General features: G+C 28.3%; 1 protein-coding gene, 1 long non-coding RNA gene and 1 pseudogene across 2 annotated transcripts; 2 read left to right on the top strand and 1 right to left on the bottom strand.

The window, feature by feature from the left end:
• The first annotated feature begins 5558 nt into the window (after positions 1 to 5558).
• LOC132935877 (uncharacterized) lies at positions 5559 to 6608 on the top strand. The gene is made up of 2 exons (XM_061002513.1): positions 5559 to 6056; positions 6126 to 6608. The coding sequence occupies exons 1-2, from the start codon at positions 5778 to 5780 to the stop codon at positions 6426 to 6428; spliced, it is 582 nt and encodes a 193-aa protein (XP_060858496.1). The 5' UTR covers positions 5559 to 5777; the 3' UTR covers positions 6429 to 6608.
• A 1211-nt stretch (positions 6609 to 7819) lies between these two features.
• On the bottom strand, positions 7820 to 9308 carry LOC132933642 (uncharacterized; annotated as a pseudogene).
• A 687-nt stretch (positions 9309 to 9995) lies between these two features.
• On the top strand, positions 9996 to 21937 carry LOC132934748 (uncharacterized). Its single transcript, XR_009663068.1, has 5 exons — positions 9996 to 10548; positions 14270 to 14526; positions 15064 to 15187; positions 15250 to 15494; positions 21473 to 21937. It is a non-coding gene; the product is annotated as an uncharacterized LOC132934748 (long non-coding RNA).
• Positions 21938 to 21947: the final 10 nt, after the last annotated feature.

Raw genomic sequence — 21947 nt, 5'->3', positions numbered from 1 at the left:
TAATCTCTATATACTAGATACTAATATAGTTTTAACCATTAATTGGATGCTGGAGTATATTATTAATAATGAAATTATACAATGTTAATTGTATTTTAAATAACAAGTTCAGGACCACAGTATAATATAGTTGTTTTTAAAAAAAGTACCACATACAACAAATAAAATAATATGCCTACAATAAATACCACTCACGCCATCTCGTGGCCCAATTTTTAAACCAAGTATACCTGAAGTCACAAAATGGTGGCTCTTGGACAAATTTCAACTGTCCCGCAGTTATCTGCAGGTAGTTGAGAGCAATATTCTATTTCTATTATTATTATTACTATAAATTTGAATTTTATTTTATTTTTTTATTTAAACTTTGTTTTAAACAATGAGTTTTGACACCTAGGTAATTATCGTTGAATATAATAATAAATATAATATAAGTGAAATATATATGCTACAAGAACATATTACAAATAGATCAATTAAAATATGAACTTAAAGATACAATTAATTTTAAAGTTAATGTTATTTTAAGAGGACGTTATACAGATATAAAAATATAATAAAATTGTATTAAAACTAAAATATAACCTAAAATTGTGATTTCAAACCATATTAAAATACTTAAGTTCTAGATAATGTACAACTTAAGTTCAAATAACGAATAGTTAACAATAACTCTCTTATTAGTTATATAATTATTCTTATTTACATTACTAAAAATATATTTTTTTAGGTACAGCGGCAATGAGTTAAAATTAGTTGGACCTAAATAGTCCACAACCTTTTTCCCAATACTCTTATTGAACTGATAAAGGTTGACAATCACAGTTATCAGTATATGCCCGGATTAAAGACCTATCTCATAGAAAATTCTAAAGATTTCACAAATATTTTATGTTTATATTGTAACTGGTTGTCTGGCCCTCAGATATGCACTTTTGTCGCTGGAGAGTTGAATGTGTAGAATGAGTGTCGTGGTCTCTCATAATGCAGTTGAGTAGTCATAAACTCATAAATTGCATTTCTAAAAAAAACATTGTTTATTACATTATTAATAATTTCATCTGTGTATTGTGTGTCAGAAATGATATAATTAAAATATTTAAAAACACAAAATATATAGTTCTGGTAGTTGAACAAGTTTAGTACCTTAAAAGTAAGGCTTACCTACATATATTATAGTTTATTATTTTAATAATATCACTTCAGTGTTTGGAAAATAACTTTTTAATTGTTAATTAAATCATACCACTTCTAATCCTATTGAAAATTGTTATTAAATTACTCTAGTTTACTTCAAAAATATGAATAGAACTCAATTATTAAGCAGTTCAAAACATTACCTATGTCATAAATCAGAATAATATCAATATGTAATACTGACAAATGTCTAGTATTAATAATATATTTATATTTGTTTTATCAGATGTAAGGATTTTGAATTAAAAAATTAATTTGATACAAAAAAAAAGGTGGGTAAGTGGATGTCGCTCTGCTGTACAATAGGTTACAAGTGGGTCACTGTAATGGATGGTGTTACATTTGAATTCAATGATATAATATCATTGTATAAGAAAAACGATTCTGAGCAAAAACGGTCAGTCAGCCTATGATATTACTAAGTAAATTTGATGATATTATTGTGAATAAAGTAATTTATATATTGACTTATTTACGTGGAACCTTGTTTTAAATTTTCAATCCTTAGCTACAAAAGTTGAACATTTTATAAATTTTAATAACAAAATAATTATTATATTTTAAATTTGAAAAATTTTGTCGAAATTTGAACTTAAAATGCTTATAAAAAAATTTTTTTAATATTTTTCAACTGCTATTATAAAAATATATCAGGAGCCTTGCATAAAGTTTTCACGGTTTTCTACCCAACAAATAAAATTTTATTGATATTTATAGAAAAAAAAACTACAAAAATTTAAAACAATGTCCGTAAACAGCTCAAAAAGAGTCAAATTATTTTCAAAATTTTATCGTGTATAGAAAATGCTAGTATTATATGTTAATAAAATAGCATGGATCTGTCAAAATGCTAACCTTGTATTACCAATTGGTTCCAACATTTGAATTGGAGAAAAAGTTTTGAGTAGTTTGAAGACATTATCTCAAAAAGTAACTTAAATAACCAAATATAAATTCCTTCAAATTCTTTGTATTACAGTGAATGGTAAGTTTAGTAACATAGCATAATAATAATAATAATAATAATATTTTATTAACGGAATTAAATTCCAATTTACAATAGTATCCTAATGACAGTGCATGAGTGAGTTGTACTAAAAATGTATACAAATAATAGAGTAAAAATATTAATATATACTTGCTAGAAATTAAAAATTTGATAATTTATTAAAGAATAATTTGACTTAATTAAACTTAATAGCAATTCAAAGAATTAAGTGTCATATTGCACAGGTCCAAGTTATTGAAAAAATGTCCACATGACATTAATATAATAGCAGGGTAGTATGACATGTAGTTAGTTTTAATAATTGATAAATAAAAAGATTGTTTATTTCTTGAATTATTTATATTTACTTTGAAGTTAATATGTTCTACAATTTCAATAAAATTATGAAGTAGGTTTAAAAAGGAATTTTAAATTTAACATTTTAAATCTACTGTTTAAGGGAGCAGTATTAAAAAAAATACTAATATTAATATACCGTGAATGAGGACGTCTTTTAAAATAACATTTAAAAGATAAATGTCTCAAAAAATTATTTTGTATACTAGATAGACTCTGGTTTTGACAAATATTATCTGAGTGTCAAATCAAAGAGGCATAGTCAATATGAGAGCGTACTAGGGAAAAATATAATATTTTTTGAAATTGCTACACATACATTTTAATAATCCCAGCTTCATAAAGGTTTTTACAAAAAAAAAATCCACGTGATTGCAAAAAGATAATTTTGTTTCAAATGAAACTCTTAGGTCTTGTATTTACGAAAAAAAATTAAATTAAAAATTTTAAGAATTATATGAATCTTTGAGATTTGTCTCCTTTTTTAAATATAGGTGAGATGAAAGAATACTTCCATGTGTTGGGAAATATACCTGTTAGTATTGAATAATTAAATAAAAAGGTTATAATTGGTGACAAAATAAATGCTGTTTCTTTAAGAAATTTGAGGGAAATATTATCAAGACCTGTGGACTATTTAGATTTTATGGACCATAATTCATTAAACACCTCCATAGGATGAATATTTATTGAATTGATAGAAAGTAAAGAGTTTTCAGAAATATTATAATTACTATTAACTTTGTAGTTGCCGTCTTATTTAATTTATAAACGTAAGAAAAGTGTTGCTCAAATAAGTTAACAATATCAATCCTAGTAATAGCTTTAACATTATTATATGATTAAACTTTGATAAGACTTTGTTTAAACTTTGAGTTTTATTAATGAATTAATTATAATAAAGTATAAAATATATAGTAGTTTTACATTTGTTACGAATATTTGAAAAATTAAAATAAAATGTGGGTGTTTTTAAGATTTTAAAAACATGATGTGCATTTTTTTTCTTTAATTAAAATTTTTAGTTCTTTACTAACCCAAGCAGGGTATGATAACTTATGTCTATGAACTTTTTGAATAAAATTAGTTATTGCATAATCAATATGAGAGTAAAAAGTATCTAAATTGTCATTAACCCTTTCAGACCCGGATTTAAACGGACGAAGAAAGCCAATTTCAGTAAAAAGCTTTTTTCCTAAGAATTTTATCAAGTTCAATTTTCTACAATAATAATTATTTTTGGTTAGAGTTTTATTTTTGATATTTAAGAAAAACTTACTAGATGTTCAAATAACTATCCATCCAATATATCAGTTAAAATCGATATCTGCAATGTAAGTTGTTGATCTCCACAAAATAAAACGGCAATACCAGTCGTAGATAGTTCTGAAATTAAAATATGATTAGTATATTACTATAGCCAGTTTAAAGTAATTGTTCCTTCGTGGAAGTTTAATATACATCGAGTTACATGATCCATATTCCATATTACATTCTATTTACACTCTGATACAGTTTCAGCATTCGTGCAATACCAATGTAATATAGCACACGACAAACATCTACCAATATTGACTTGCGATCTACCATAAATATAAAAAAAAAAATTTGTTAAAAAATACAATTATGAAAAAACACAATTACAAATATTACAAATATTACCAATGAGTAAGCTAAGCATTATGTATTTTTTTATTAATTTTTATAACACACTTAATAAAGTATTAAAAAATAAAACTAAAAATATGGGCAAGTGGGTGTGTTGTTCTGCTGTACAGTAGGTTACAAATGGGTCACTGTGTTAAATTTGAATTCAATGATATAATATCATTTTATATAAAAAAAAATGGTTCTAAGTGATGACGGTCAGACAGCCTATGACTGATATGACTCAAGTATATTTGATGATTATTGTGATACTTAAAGCCATAAGTGTGGAGAAAATATTGGGCTCCTAGACTTCACACTAACATAAGTTTCGTCAAAATATTTTAGTAACGGTAACAATTCTACAGGTGTCGTTGTATTTAAATAAACCATTCTATCTATTACTTCACTAAAGGGTAAAAACGCTAAAACGTTAATCATACCGTAATTTATTCTAAAATTTATGTTATTTCTGTATAAGGAACAAATATCTAATTGTTGAGCTTTTCATATTGTAAATTGTAATAAATGAAAAAAACACAGTTTGACTTGCACGCTATCACCAAACACGTCATTTGTTGCACTCATAGCAGCGATTTCGAAATCCATAATTACAAAAAAATGTTGGTTTTGGATGTCGAGAAACTTTAATACATTTAATGATAACTTGTTGCAATACAGTTGTACACAATTTTTTTTACTTATTTGATAAAAACGCGTACACACAAGTAGATACTTTACTTTTATACTTTTATAAAATTTGGAATTGCCTGAGAGATAAAATCTTGCACTCTAAAAGGTTTTACTCTATTACCCCGTAAGCGATCGATGAATTCATAATCAAATTCATCATCTGAACTATCAACGTCAATCTATAAACAAATTGTATAATAAACTATTAATTAGCACAGTTGTATTACAAATGTATGTTATTATAAATGTTTATCTTACAAGAACGATTTTTCTTCTTAATTCATTGTTCAATGAACCCATTAAATCTAACATAACGAATTGTTCTATGCTCTCGTGTCTCGTGGCTCATCTTATACCTAATTATACTTAATCGGATGTTATGTATAACTGGTTGATAAACAATAGGACAGGGCGTAGTAATTAATTAGTTAACTGGTTTAGTATAAATGTTAAAAACTGTAAATTAAAATTGAAAATTGATTTTCTTATTTTAAAAATTATTATGATATAGCTTATCATTTATCAGTACGAAATGATTGATAACAATATATCGTTCGGTTACTCGGAGTAATATGGTTCAGCTGATAAACTCTACTCTACACTACTCTAACTAAACGTACTCTACTCTAACTATTCATATTCGAACGCACCCCATTGTATCAAGTAAAGTTATGGACACAACAAGTATGTTGTGGTAACAGTGCACAGTATTGCTGCTGTAGTGATAGTATTCTGAAAGTGATATGGACTTTTTGGATGACTTGTCATTTTTTCTGTTTTTTCTCCAGACCTTAAAGCCAGAGTCCAACGTAGTTCAACCAACTACTAATATATTTATTTCTAATTAATTTCTCATTACTGTTCGATTAAACATTTTAAGAATACAATTTTTGTCATGGCACACAATGGCTATTCTAATGGTCCAAAGGATTCCAAACCAGATGACGACAGTGACAGCAATCCTCCATTCTCTGGTTATGTTAATTCAGCTAATAAAAATGATGATGGCTCAAATACAGTTTGTGGTAAGAGTAATTTCGCAGACAGCGATGTACCAACAGCCGTTACTAACAATGAAAAACAAAACGCTATGAAATTAGCAGCGTTTATCAGGAAAGTATTACACAATGGGAAGAAACTGTATGATAAGATGGAATGGCCATTATGTTTATTGGTAAGAATTTATTTTAAGAAAATATATTTGTGGGGAACATGTAATTTATTTATTGATGTTTGATTTTAGATTGAATCCAAACGGTCGATCAAAATTTCTCAAGAAGAGCTTCAAACCATTATCTTAACTAAAGCTGCTGAAGTCATGGCCACACAGGACAAATCACATATTAAAAATCAAATGCTTAATTTATCAGAATGTAAACATCAACAATGCTTATATTATAAAAAATACAAAGAATTATCAAAAGATGTAGAAACCGTAATTTCCAAATTGGAACTCTTGAATAGAGTGCCAAACAATGAAGTTAAATTTGTTAGAAATGTTGGAACATATGTGAATATGCCACCAAAAGGTAAAAATACATTATAGTGTTCACTAGCGGTACTAAACTTAGAAACCAATGGCTAATTTGTAATAAGTTTATTTTTTATTTATTGTATTGTTCTATGACTAAGATTCATTTTCCATTAAAATAGAAATATAATCCATCATAATTTTTGTGACTAAGCTAGTAGCTACCTCTTATTAATAAATATTTTTTATACTTAGTTTATGCATTGTTTTTTAATTCTGATAATTTATTTATTTATTATTATTTTTGCAAACCAACAATTATTATTACAATAGATTATATAATGCATTAATAGGTAATAGTTTACTCACCTTCTTTAAGTTAGTGCTTGTATTGAAAATTATGAGGTCTCGAAATAGGTAGTGTATAACAATTAATATAGATATTTAAATAGTAACATAATTATAAGTAGAGTAAAACAGAAAAAATTATATTTACAATATAATAGAAGAGAGAAAAAAAGAAGTTAATGATGATAACATTAACAACTGAAAACAATAGCATATGATTAAGACATTGTATACTCGTATTAATTATGCATTAGAAATTAGAGTAATTTTAATATGCTATACATAAAATGATAATAGTTTTTGAAGAGATTAATAATAATTTTTAAATCTTTACAAAGAATAATAGCAGTAGTTAGTGAGCTTAAGACCAAAAGATTTATAACATCTAGGTATATTTATATTTACATTTTTCCTGAATCTAGTTCCTATGCTTATATATAAGTAACAATAAATTTTTTAAAAATAACTTTTCAAAATTAAATACATTTAACTCCTGGTATATAATATCAGAACATGTGTAATTAGGTAACTTTAGTATAAATTGAATTACTTTATTTATAGTTGTTTTTAATATTTTTAGATGAATATCATAAAAAAACCTCAACTCTCAATTCTATAAGAAATAGTTGACTGAACTAGTGAGATATGTATTATTCTTAATTGTATTTTATCAAGTATAGATCTGAGATTACGAAAAATATAAAAGAATTTACGGCTAAATGATACTAAATATTCTATGTGATTTTTCCATTTTAAACGTGAGTTAATAATACCTATGTATAGTCCTAGATATTTTATTCAACTAACATTTTCAATACATATTCACGTACAGTTTAGGTTATTATTCACTAAGCACCATTTCGAGTTTTAACAGATTTTTAAACTGTTTTGAATATCAATATTTTGTAAATTTAAAACAAAGTGTTTTGTTTTATTTACAGTTAATTTAAATAGATTGTTATCAAACCATGATTTAGTAGTATTAAAAATAACATTTGCTTTAGTATATAATTATTCTATATTTTTATCATGGATAAGAATAACTTTGTCGTCGGCAAAACACATTATTTCTGCTTCTGAATTAATATTAAGTAAATCATTTCGCACTCCTTTATATTTCATTGATGAGTGTTCACCATATCATTTTCGTCCCTAATTAAGTTATCTAAAAAATCATCGTTAAGCAAACAAATTGTGTAGAACACAAGTAGCTAATATAATAATTGAAGCCATTTTTATGTTATTGGTATCAATAAAAAGTAATCTTCTCCATCGTCCCTTCAATAAGCCAAAAGTGTTTTCAATCGCAACTCTAGTCTTGCTTAGTTTAGTATTAATTTTCTATGTCTCACAGTTAAATTACCATAGTCCTTAAAAGGTGTAATAAGCCAACTTGTATTGGTATATGCTAGATCACCAAGTAAATGATACTTTCCATAAAATAGGCTTTTAGGTCCCTCAGTTTCAATTTTTTTGAAAACATCACTATTAGAAAAAACTCTTACATCATGAAGACGGCCTGGGTAACCAATATTGACATTGGTAAACAAGAAGTTGGAAGTACAAATAGCTTGCATGATTATAGATTTGTTTAATTTTCGGTTAGTATAACAATCCTGTTGATCTAAAGGGGCTTTTTTACAGAAATAAGAACATCAATTGCCCCAATGACATCTGGAAAACCAGATCTGGACTTAAAGTCTTTAGCCAAAATAAGAGCATCTTCTTGACTAGGCCATGCTATACATTTTAGAGACAGTTTACATAATTCTAAAATTACATCTCTGGTGACACACTTTACAGTAGATCTTGCCACATTAAAAAACTCTGCTACTGAGCCCATTGAACCTTCTTTTGCTAGGTACCATAATGTTATGAGAATTTTTTTTCAACAGGCAAAGGTTGATTTCCTCCAGAGTATTTTTTTGTTAAATTACATTCTTTTAAGCAGATCAGGGGCTAAAATACCGTATCCCCTGATACACTTTGTGTCCCCTGAAAATCAAAGTGTGTCCTTTGAATGACAAATGTGTGTCCCAAGTTTTAAAACGTGTTTTTAGTATTTTTAAAAATAACAAACATTAAACGTTTAATATTTTAATTTACTAGTTACCTATTCTGTTAACTTAAGTTAATTACCTACTTATTTTATTTCTATATTATGGACAAGTTTGTTATATATAAAAAAAAGAAGAAACGATAATAGATCAATTCAAAGTAATTAGGTACCTGCCTTAGTATAAAATAACTGACAGAAAACTGTCAAAGCCCAAAAGTAACAGTTCAATTAATAAGTATGTGGTGTGTCCCCTGAAATCAGATGTATTTTAGGCCCTGAAGCAGATCTGTACAAGTTTAAGAAATGTTTGACGAGTCATTCGAAAATGAGATTGGAAATCGCTGTCTACATAATCTTTTATAATAGTATCCATAGGATTCTGTAACCTTACATGACTGATGACTCAATAACAACTTCAGTATTCTTATATTTGTACTTCTTTTATATTGTAATATATTCCAACATAACTGTCTATATTTTAGAACAGTTGATTGAGACTGCATAATATAGCTTAGGATTACTAGTACTAATTCGCTTTCATCATTCATAATGAATAAGGTATTAGGTATTTAAATAAAAAAATTAAATAAGTATAAGTTATTATTTATTAAAGTTTAAAGTTATTATTTACTAATAATTGTAAATTGTATTTAGTCATCATTATATTGGTTATCATACTATCATTTATCAGTTATCACCACAAACTTTAAAAAAAATACTGTACAGTAAACGGCGATATAGCAACCAAGTGGTTATTTGAGCAAACGATTCTAGTAACCCGGTTGCTCAAAACTGCTACGCCGAAACACACCAGCTAATATCCGCGAGTAAATATTATCACCCGCTTGGCAATTAATGGCAGTTGTAATTATTGACTCCGGCAATGACCACAGGCCGACCAACTATATAGCTGCTGTTGTATTATTTTATAACATCACTGAACGTAATAATAATATTATTTATTGGCGATTGAAAGTGACGAGACGTAACGCGGACGCTGTGTACATGGACTAAGATATATATAAATATGTGTATAGTCTGTGGCTGTGTACATCAATAATATTATGTTATTTTACTAGTTCCCCGTTACAGATCCACCCCCCGCCGACCCAATAATTGATAAGCTTTCAATCGCCAAAGTGCCGATTGTTCCGATTGTGCGTGGAACAGTTGTTGTACCTTTCGGCGGCCTATTATGACGGTGTTTGTGAGTGGCGGTGACGAAACATATTTTGGGGGCCGTTCCTCTACTACCCTCCGACCGTGTCGATACCAGTCAGTGATCACGCCGCGTCGGTCGGTAATCAGCTGGTTCGTGGTTAGAACCGCGCGTGGATATTGTTCAACGATCGCAAGCTACGCGGTACACCGTCCAGTTGCTGCTGCAGCTGAATGACCGGACGCCGAGACGTGGAGGTACAAGTGGTTGTGTACGAGATTAAAATCGATAACGGCCGTCACTTTTTGTCTTTGTCGTGTTGCGCAATCATACTACGACGGCTGACGGAGACGCCACTGGCCGTTTATTGTTTCATCAGTGACACACCGACGCGACATCGGGTCTTTTTCGTTTGCCGTTCGCGCCTGTTTATCCGTTGCTGAATAATGTTCGCCTCGTTTGTCACTCGTTATTGGCCCCGCCATTGAGCCATCCGCTCGTTCGTGTAGTCCGTTTTGGTTGAATAATAATAAATGTCATTGCCCGACGGCTAGTACATCAGTAAAGTTTTTCCCGGTGCACGTCGTCGTTTCGTTTATAACGCTCAAATTGTCTGTCTACTACCAACGGTAAGTTGTCATTCTTGAATGCTTCGGATATTTACCAATCCCAAGTAATAATTTATTGTTAATTGTTAATTTTTTTTTTATTCGTCTTGCTTGATACCTAATTTTGGACGTTATAATCATTTTTCAGTCTATTGTTTAATAATAACAAAATTAAATATTATAAACGTTATTATCAATATTATTTTTACCCGATGGTATAGAGGTATCTACAGTATATTAGTATTGGACAAGGAGTGTACCTATTGGCTATTATACATATTATATTATTGATAGGTAGAGGTACATGATGTTGTAGCGTACACCCACTTACAGGATAATCCTATCCTGATGATGGGTGATCAGGCGCGTACTGGGTCCATTTTCCCTACCGGGAAACTTGTTATAATTAGGACACACTTACAACTTACTAATAGAGATGGGTCTCATGTATACCATGTATACAGTATACACTATACCTATTACCTATAACATCAGCCAAGTTATTTACCCATTTCTTACACTGAGACAAAACTATAAAAATAATCGAAACTAAAAAACAAGGCATTATTTGCCTTTAAGTAATTTTCTCTTTTCAATATCATTCAACTAAAATTATTAAAATAAGAAAATTACGAAATTTAGTTGAAACTGGTACCCATATTTGGTAGGAGGCCCAGGTTTTATAATATTTAAGAGGCCCTATCGGGATTTTCCCGGAATACCGGTAGGCCAGAACGTGCCTGTGGGTGGTTGAATACTCAAATGCAAACTAGATCCACGAATGTTGCTAACTGATAGAAAATATACAATTGCTCGGATATTCCCGGATAAGTCCCGAAAAAACGCCGTTGATCAAACTAATCTAAGTCCAAAAATGTTATTCTAAAAAAAATCTGGCGTGGAGATGCTCGTATTGATTATGTGGAATCATGTCTGAAAATGGGCCTATTCGAGTCTTTACTATATAGTGTGAACCCTCTATACTCTACTTGTCCCTTGTGATCGTGACACCGTTCCCATGGTTCGTGTGGTCAATCCTCCGAATTAGCTAGTCTTAGTGTCTGTGTGAGTAAGTGCTCATGGGTCTGCAGATATGCTTGTGGCTGTCCAATCTTATGAATGATGAGGGGTTTCACTAACTACGTAGTTTTGTCATAGCTATATTGCTATGATTTTATTGAACCTACAGACTTCCCACAGTATACTTTTTATTACTATCTCATAATTCTGTACGTTGGGCCTTCTGCCCCATTTAGCCTATGCTAATTGTTGCAAACATTAAAATATAATAGTTATGGCTTTCCCAGGGTCTGGTCGCGACGCTGGGATCATCCCGGCAATATTGTGTGTGAAGTAATATAGTATATTATAGTTATATGTAAGGGTGAACTAAGGTACGCAGCAATATTTTATGTATTATAGGCATGTACCTATTAGTAGGTAAGTCTTATTTTTCTAGTTATTTATCTTAAATTATCATCTCAATTACCGTCAATTACCTACACAATAATAGGTAATGATCAAATGTAAAGCTACAGTATGTAGGTACCTAATCATTTTATATAAATTCACACATAAAAAAAAAATATTAATTAGGTATTTGTTTATTGAGGTATATAGCTAAATAGCCCAAAGTCTAATCATACAAGATGAAGTGCGTAACAGTAATTTACAATATTACTTAGGTACCTACATATTAGCCTAATTTCTTTGAACTATAAAAATAAAGACTTAGGTTCCTATGGAAAACAAAGAAACTCATGTCCTTATTTTCAAGCTGCATTATAAAACGTATAGTATTGTATAATTTTAAATTACAAATAAACATTAGGTATAAATTGAACTTTTTAAATGATTATTTGTTTCATAATATTTCTAATATTCCATTAGTTATAAAAGGTTATAGGTGTAACTTTGAAAAATAACACTACCAAAATGAAAAATTTTTTTCTAGATACAATGAATTTATGATTTTTTTGTGATGAAAAATTGAAAAGTAAATGTACACAGATCTCTAGTAGCATTACACAACATACTAATGTACTATACCTAGAAAAGATATGTGATATTCTGGGAGAAGTATGTGTGATTATTGTTAACTCAACTGATCGTATGTGCATGAAGTGTACATCAAATTTAATACGTATGGACAAGTTAGAATTGGAAGTGCATCCTATTAAAAATTAAATGTTGTCACAAATAAAAAAAAAATATGAAAGCTAAACTAAATAATAAATTATAATAAACATAATTATATTATGTCCAAACTTAGTTTCACCACACACAACTTCAATTATATCTATTGTAGCATTAAATCATAATATACTGCAATAACAGTATCAAAGACAAATTATTTTAGCTGAGAATTAAATAGTAACAATATTATTTTTTACTATTATTAAATCAAAAAAAAAACATAATTAAATACTTATAACCAGGGCTCGGAACTTTATGCGCTAAAAAACAATGAAATATGTGCATACATATGTACTAAAAAAAACGCAAATATGCAGTATAATATGCATATATTATTTTATAAAAAATATATATTTAAAGGTATAATTATAAAAAAAAAATATTTTTGGATCATAAATATTTTATTTATATTTTTTTTGTTGATGATTTGGAGCTGTTATACTAAATCTATTTTCAGAATCCTAAATTTAAAAAAAATAGAATTTATCGAATACAGCGATTATTAAATAATGTTTGGTATTAATTAGTATTTATCCAACATATTAACAACATCACAAATTTTTCATAATATTTACTATAATAAAGTACTGCATTGATGCAGGTACTCCAAGGGGTTATGATTGGTTCTAGAAGTAAAGGGGTCTCCGGTGCGTAATTTTTGAAAATTTGTATACGTGATGGTGCTTTTTTAAATATTTTTTTTACGTTGGCTACGACTTTACGAACAGTACCAAACTGATTTCGTACTTCCTCTGAAACTCTATAGAGACCATGAGCAGCACATGTACCATTTTAGAGTAGAATGCGTTCAAATAGACTTCCCACATTTTATCATACATGGTACTATTTATTTGTAAATCATTTAATTTACAATACTCAATTATTGAAAACTTGTTTATTTTTGTTGATTTCTAAAACGCTTTAACATATAAAATGCATTTATATACTCAAAATCTTTAAATATGCAAAATCACATAAATTTAGTAAAATATGCAAAAATATGCAACATAAATTGTTGTATTTCAATAGTATGGTTCATGAAACGAATTTGTATCAAATCAGATTAGAAATATGCAGCTTCCTGAGAAAGATGCAAATGCATAAAGTCCGAGCCCTGCTTATAACATATTTAAATTTAATGATTTTTCTATCTCTTTTAATTAAGCATGTGATAGAAGTATAGATTTTTTTATTGTTTTTTTAGCCGTAACAATATCTATAAATCACAGATAATAATTAATGCTGTTAATATATAAAATATAAATTAGTTTCTATAATTAGAAACAGTTGAGAATAACAATTTTCATTAAAAGTCCTACATAAATTACAAACCTTGTAAATATTGAATTTAAATTAGGTACCACAAAAGTATAAAATAAAATATTGATGCTTAATATGTTCTTCATTGTATGACAGTCAATTACTTTGTTGTAAACACATTAGAAAATACATATGAAAAAGCTTACTACATTAATTTTATGTAGTGAAGTGAAAAATGTGAAGACTACAAAGTTATATAGCTCTACTAATCCATTTTATTTTTTAGGAAAGAGCAAAAATATATTCTTGTCCAAATACTGCCAATAACTCAAAACTTCACATAACGACCTCTAAAAAAATAAGAAAATGGAGTCTTCTATGCATGTAGACGATAGTCAACTGGAAAACGAAAAACTTACTTTAGATGTGTGTATAATGTTGAATTATAATGTCCCAGTTCAAAAATCTGCAGATACTGTACAAGTGGAAGAAACTGATAACTCCTCAAAAGCAAATACTGCAGCTTTTAATATATTAAGTCCGGTAAGCATAATAAAAAATGTGTTTTTGATATTGATTTAATATGCAATCGATGGATATTTTTGTTACACTTGTATATAACTACCTACATAAGAAAGCTAAACTAAAGAGTATATTATAATAAACTTAATAACATTATGTTCATACTTTGTTTCATCACACACAATTTACATTATATCTTGTAACATTGAATCATATATTACGGCAATAACAGTATCAAAGACAGGTTATATTAGCTGCAAATGAAATGGTAGCAATATTATTTTTTTATTTTTATTAAATCGAATAACATATTTAAATTAAAATAATTCATCTATCTCCTTTAAGCAAGCTTGTGATAGAAGTATAGATTATTTATTGTTTTTTTATTGTATAAATATCTATTAATCACAAATAAAGACCTATCTTAATTAGTTTAGTTAATATTTAAAATATAAATTAGTTTCTATTACTAGTGAATGTTGAGCATTACATTTCTTTATTAAATATTCTTCTATAAATTACAAACGTTGTTAATAAATAATATTGAATTTAATTTAGGTACCACAAAAGGAGGAAAAACAATTTAGTTGCTTGTTTTTCATCGTATGACTGCCAATTACTTTGTCGTAAACACATTCATGAAAAACATATGAAGAATGTAACTACTACAATTTTAAGAAGGGTAAGTGAAAAATTTGAAGACTACAAAGTTATATATCTTAATTAATCCATTTTATTCTTTAGGAAAAAGCAAAAAAATATTCTTGTCCAGATACTGCCAACAACTCAAAACTCCACATAACGACCCCCCCAAAAATATAAGAAAGTGACTCAACTTTGCACATAGACAATAATCAACTGGGTAACAAAAAAAGTAATGAAGTTGCGAGTATGATGTCCCTACTCAAAAATCTGCAGATACTGAACAAGTGGAAGAAACTGATAACTCCTCAAAAACAAATACTGCAGCTTTTAATATATTAAATCCGGTAAGCATAATAAAAAATGTGTTTTTGATATTGATTTAATATGCAATCGATGGATATTTTTTTTTATTTTATCACATTCTGCTATAAACTCAAATAAGCTTACATTACCTTGTAACTATACTGCAACTACATAAAAAAGAAAAAAGAAAGCTAAACTAAAGAATATATTATAATAAACATAATAATATTATGTTCATACTTCGTTTCACCACACACAATTCTGCTATAAACTCAAATAAGCTTACATTACTATGTAACTATACTGCAACTACATAAAAAAGAAAAAAGAAAGCTAAACTAAAGAATATATTATAATAAACATAATAATATTATGTTCATACTTCGTTTCACCACACACAATTTACATTATATCTTGTAACATGGAATCATATATTACTGCAATAACAGGGGACATTTCATATTGTTCCGCAAAACACTTGTTCCAATGGAACAAATATTTTGTGGAACAAAATCTCTCGGAACGACAGTCTAGTTACTAGTTTGTGGATCTTAATAATAATTTTTTTGGGACCAAAATGATTTTTTTTTAACTACTATTTGTTCCACAAAACGTTTGTTCCACAATATATTTGTTTCCACTTATCCAAATTTTACTCGGTGTTCCACAAAACATCAGTTCCGATGACCTTTTTTTCCACAAAACATTTGTACCAATAGACTTTGTTCCATGAATATTTGTTCCACAACATTTTTGTTCCAAACGTTGTCCAAAGCTGATAATGATATTGAACCATGGTCACCATTGGTTAAAGCAATCCATATGCCTATAAAAAAAATGAAATGATTTCCGCACAAAGGCAATTATATTCCAAAAAAATGTAAACATATGTTTAAGTCTTGTTACCTATTATCATTACCAGTACCTCACCTAACCATTTTACTACTTGATAACAATAATATATTAGATATATATAATTTGAAGAACTCAGAGCAACAAATTCATTAGGTCAACTAGCCCCCCCCCCCCCCCCCCGACTTATGTTTAGCCCCTCCAAAATATCCCTTATTAATTTAGATATAATCCCCCTATGGTTTATTTTAAATAAATAGTTTTGTAAGCCCCCCAGAATTTTAACCCTAGTTGCGCCTATGGCAACAATAGGACATCTCCATATTTTGGTAAAAATTAGTTTTTTATTGCACATTAAATTGTCATTAATAAATTATTAAGAAAACAAGTTACGTCGTTTGGTGCAATAACCAGAAAAATCTGAATGTTAAATACCGAGATATCATATTATAAAATATGGAGATGACTTGTTTTTACACTAAAAATATTTAATTTATTACGCGAATAATTCCATAATATATATACATACTGTATAATACATAATATATATTATAATTTATAAATAATTAGACATCTCTCGCATAGTCGCATCTCCGATTCCGAGTTTTATTTTTTGGTTTTGAAAATTTAGTGATGGGCACTATCGAATAGTCACTATCGAACTATTCGATAGTAGTTCACTATTCGAACTATTCGATAGTCATTACAAAACTATTCGAATAGTTAAAACATTCGAATAGTCATGATATATTCGATAGTTTTAAAACTATTCGAATAGTCGAATAGTTTATTCATTCGAATAGTTGAATAGTTCGAATAGTTTTTATTCATTCGAATAGTTCGAATAGTCGAATAGTACGAATAGTTTCTTTTTAGAGTTTTAGACCATTACATTTTTTTTCATTGTTTTTTTTCTAAGTGAATTTAGAATTATCAAATAAAAAATTCGTAATAGAGTATTTACTATTTACTATTTTATTCGTCGCTAAAAACTAAAAAGTAAAAACCCGGATGGTTACACATATTGTTAGGTATATAGTATATACTATATACCTATGCGCGGATTTATACGCATTTGCATATTTATTCTGGCTGATTGTATGATATGCTAAGTGAGCATAAAATATTGTTTCATAGCATAACGATTTGAAAAATGAAACTTTTTTAGTGCATATTTTTGCAAATATTTAATATTTATCCATTTTTTTTCTATTTTGAAGGCTTTATTTTACGATTTTAATTGTATATTTGCCATTTGGATGTTTTTTTTTAATAAATCATATTTTTTTATGGATATTTTTTATTTTTTGCATATTTCAACGTTTTACTGTTTTAGCGCATATTTAAAATATTGAAGGGCATATTTGGTTGGTTTTTATTTTTTAATGCATATAATTCTATGCTCTAATAATAATTTACGAATTGAAATATTCGAATAGTCCATCTCCATAATAAAACTATTTGAAATTGAAACTTATTCGAACTATTCGATAGTGCTATTCGAATATTATTCCGAATTATTCGATAGTGCTATTCGAATATTATTCCGAACTATTCGATAGTGCTATTCGAATAGTCTTCCGAACTATTCGATAGTTTATCAACCTATTCGATAGTTTTTATTTAAAAACTATTATTCGGTTATGTAAAAAACATTCGAATAGATATTCGATAGTGTAAACTATTCGGAAGTGCCCATCACTATTTGAAATCATACAAATTTTATTCTGATAATTGGTTACTAGCCACTGTAGGCTATAATAGGGGTAAGTGTTTGCTACATATAACGTATACAAACAATTTATTAATTGGAGATGTCTTCTTGTTGTGGCTCCCATGTCTTCATTTGTTTAGTACATACGCTATAATATTAGGTATATTATAACTTATAAGACTATTCACTTTTAAGAGGACGTGATATCCGCATGTGTTGACTCCGTCTTACAAGTACATAACATAGCAAATTTTACGCTCAGCAAAACAAGTGTAGCTCCGTTAATTTAAAAATTTGAGTAAATAAAATTGACCTCTTATAAAATCTAAAGGTAAGATTATTATCTAGACAAAATTTTAATAAAATTTTAATTTTTAAGTGAGTTATGGGTATGTAAAGTATTTATATTCTAAAATGTTCATAAATCACTTAAAAATTAAAATATCGTAAAAAACTAACGAGAGAACACAGATAATGTTGTTACCTAAAAGTTTGATAATAGGTCGATTCACTCTAATATCAAAACTGACAATACCCTATTGAAACAAGCAAACGAAAATTTGGTATGTCGTACGTGTGTAAGACGGTGACAACACATCCGGGTGAGACGTCCCCTTAAGGGGCCTCGCTACTGCCTTCAATTTTAGCTGAAAAGACCTAAAGTATTAACAAAATTAAAGTTAGTTAACATTGTCCGATTTTGATTCTGAAAAAAAAATTGAATTCACCAGAAAATTGTCTATAGATCTTACGAAGCACTTAAAAATAAATTAAAACTAAATTTTATATTATTGTGAATTGTAATTGAAAACTTAAAAATATCAACTTTTTCGAATCATCGTTAAAATTAAAATTACTAATAAAAACGGAAAATGTTTCGTACTATCTACAGACATTTTTCTGCTGAATTTAAATATTTTTCAGAATCAAAATCAGCCAATGTTAACTAACTTTAATTTTGTCGAAACAAATGTATGTTTTTGTAAAATTCGTGTAGTGAAATTGATATGATTATCGAGTGATTGACATTCCATGCGCGTACGAGTGAGGATACCCGCATGTAATTTCACTAAGTAACACTAATAATCATAAATCATTTACAACTAACACATAGATCCCGGTCGGCAATGACTAGATTAGAAATTGCCTAAATGCTGCCCCTTAAATAATGATAGTAGCGAGGCCCCTTAAGTTAATAACAAAATATATAATATGTAAAAATCTTCTGCTTATCGGCTATTATACTTTATAGTTTATACTTTATAATTATTTCCTATACGAAAATATTATTACTTGGTAATTATTAGTAGGTACTACTACCAATTTACCAAAATAATTTTTATCAATAATTATCATTATCGTTTATCGTCGACGGCGGTATGAGATATCCAAATACACATTATTATAGTTTAGATTTGTAGAGAAAAGTTCATTGTTGTGGTGCAACTAACATGACTGATCAGAATTTCGATTATTGAAAAAATCATGTTTTTAAAATGCAATTAACAAATTTTTGATTATTACAAATTATTTCAGCACTAAAAAGTAAAAAGAATTTTTTTTTTGTATTTGAAGATTATTTCAAATACTTCTGAAAAGTATTTGAGTATTTCTCAAATACTTTACTATTTATAGTATTTGGATGGTATTTTAAATACTTTATATTAAGAGTTATTGAGTAATTACTTAAATACTTTTAAAAAGTATTTTTTACAACACTGCTCATAGTTCGTTCGTTTTTTTCACCACGGACCGCGGTAATTTTACACCATGTCGACATGTCCAAGCGGGAATGTTCGCCACTGAGTAGGTACCTACATAGATTTGACCGTAGTACACATCATGGGGAGTTTACACAGTCGTCGTCCACCTTCAGTACCTATCAATGTATTATATATAATTATAATAGTATACACATTTGCCTATCCATGTATTTCTTCCATTCAACCATTATTCACATTATTTTCTCAACCATTTAGTAAAATCAATATTTCATTGGATAATGTAAAGAAATCTATTTCCTTATTCCTACCAAGCAGTGTAGGTGCAAATCTTCTAGATTATGATTTAGTTCAAACGGAAGTAGAAATATTATTTAGTATGTTACTAGAAGATAGAACATTACCATTTAATTCTTGAATGGAAAAATCAGAAGAATTAAAGCATATTTTACCATGTGCTAATCAAATTTGTTGTTTAACATTGACTTCTCCTGTAACAGTCGAATCAAACAAAAGATCTTTTAGTACACTAAAATGTATTAAAACACGTCTTAGCCCTTAGGTCAACAATTTCTGATGAGAGATTAAACTCTTGAATTGTATTGGGAGTAGAAAAAGATATTGTTGACCTTTTGGATATAAATAAAATACCACATCAATGATTAGTTTTAAAAAATCGACGTATACAAATTTAGTGTTAAGTTAAATATAAATATAATATGTATTATAATATTTATTTGTTGATATAAAAATATTATTTGAATATTATATTATATTATTAAATTATAATTAGGTAATATAGTAAATACATAACAGTCAACAGTGTTATAAATTTTGTTATTGAAAATATTTTATTCTAATACACTTATCAAGATATGATGAAAATATATATATGCATAAGAATTAAGAGATAGTAAAATGAAGAACATAATAAAATATTTAATATGTTGTAATATTGTGTAAAATTTGTCTACTGACTAGGTACTGCAGGTGGCAGGTAGTTGTCGAGCAAAAAGATAAAATTTTTTTTTTGAGTAGGCAAATTATGAATCAAAACCACCCTCCCCCCATGATTTGTCTATCGGGACAGCCCTGGTGTAGGTGCTACTTCAAAAACATTATTCAAATTTAACACATTATAATTACAGTGATACACACAATACCCACTTGCGACTTGCCAACCTATATATTAATATATAATTTGATATAATAAAATAATTATTATTATAAAACGTCACTAATATAATATAGCAGTAACGACAGGTAACGTCACAATGTGCTGTATCCTGTACATTGTTATATTTTGTATACGATAAGAATATAGGTAGGTAATATGTCCTAAGTAGACAATAGTACCGTCTACATATTGCCATATTGGTGTGTTTTTTAGCAATTTAAAGTATAATAGTATCAATTAAAAGTTATATTAAGTAGTTGCATGCCAACATTTATAAGGGTTCTTTAAATACAGATAACACCAAATGGCAAATTTAAGTGTTCAAATAAGCCGCATGCCCATTGACGGTTGCCTATAGAAAATAGCTTCCTCATTTATGTACTAGCACAGTCGCACCTGTATGTACTATAGGCTCTAGTGCTTTATATAACCCCATATAGGATAAATAATATTATCTTAATTAAATTGTTGACTGGTTACGAGGAATTATTGTTCCATACAATAGTTCCGTGTTTTAAATTATAGTCAATATAGGTACCTTTCCTTCTTTAACAGGTCCTGATTAAATCGGCGTGCTACCGAGAAATTCTCGGAAGGACAGCGGCTCAAATTTGGAACTGAAGAAAGAGTTTAATATGTTATTAAAAATTAAAAATATAAGATTATCGCAGAGGCGTATGCAGGATTTTTCAACTGGTAGGGGGGGGGGGGGCTTGAAAATTAGTTACATTTTTATTTATATTTTGTCCATTCTAATAATTTCAGACGTTTATTTGAGTTATTTTAAAATGTTTGTAACTTCTCAACTTTTCTGGTAGAAAAAATGCTCTAATCATAAACTTCGATGCCTGATGTATGTTTTTGGAAGCAAATTGGATTGGATCTAGTTGGTACTTTTAGGAGGTCGAAATTAAAAATGCTCAGTGCTTTTTAAAATAATTAAAGAAAAAAAAAATTATTAAAATTGTTTGGTAACTAGTTTGGTTGTACCGTCCTCACTTGGATTGTACTTGATTAATTAAAATTTTTT

The sequence above is a fragment of the Metopolophium dirhodum genome, chromosome 1, assembly GCF_019925205.1.
Source record: "Metopolophium dirhodum isolate CAU chromosome 1, ASM1992520v1, whole genome shotgun sequence".
NCBI classification, from domain to species: domain Eukaryota; kingdom Metazoa; phylum Arthropoda; class Insecta; order Hemiptera; family Aphididae; genus Metopolophium; species Metopolophium dirhodum.
Note: the sequence above shows the minus strand (reverse complement) of the source record. Positions and strands in the feature narration are given on the sequence as shown.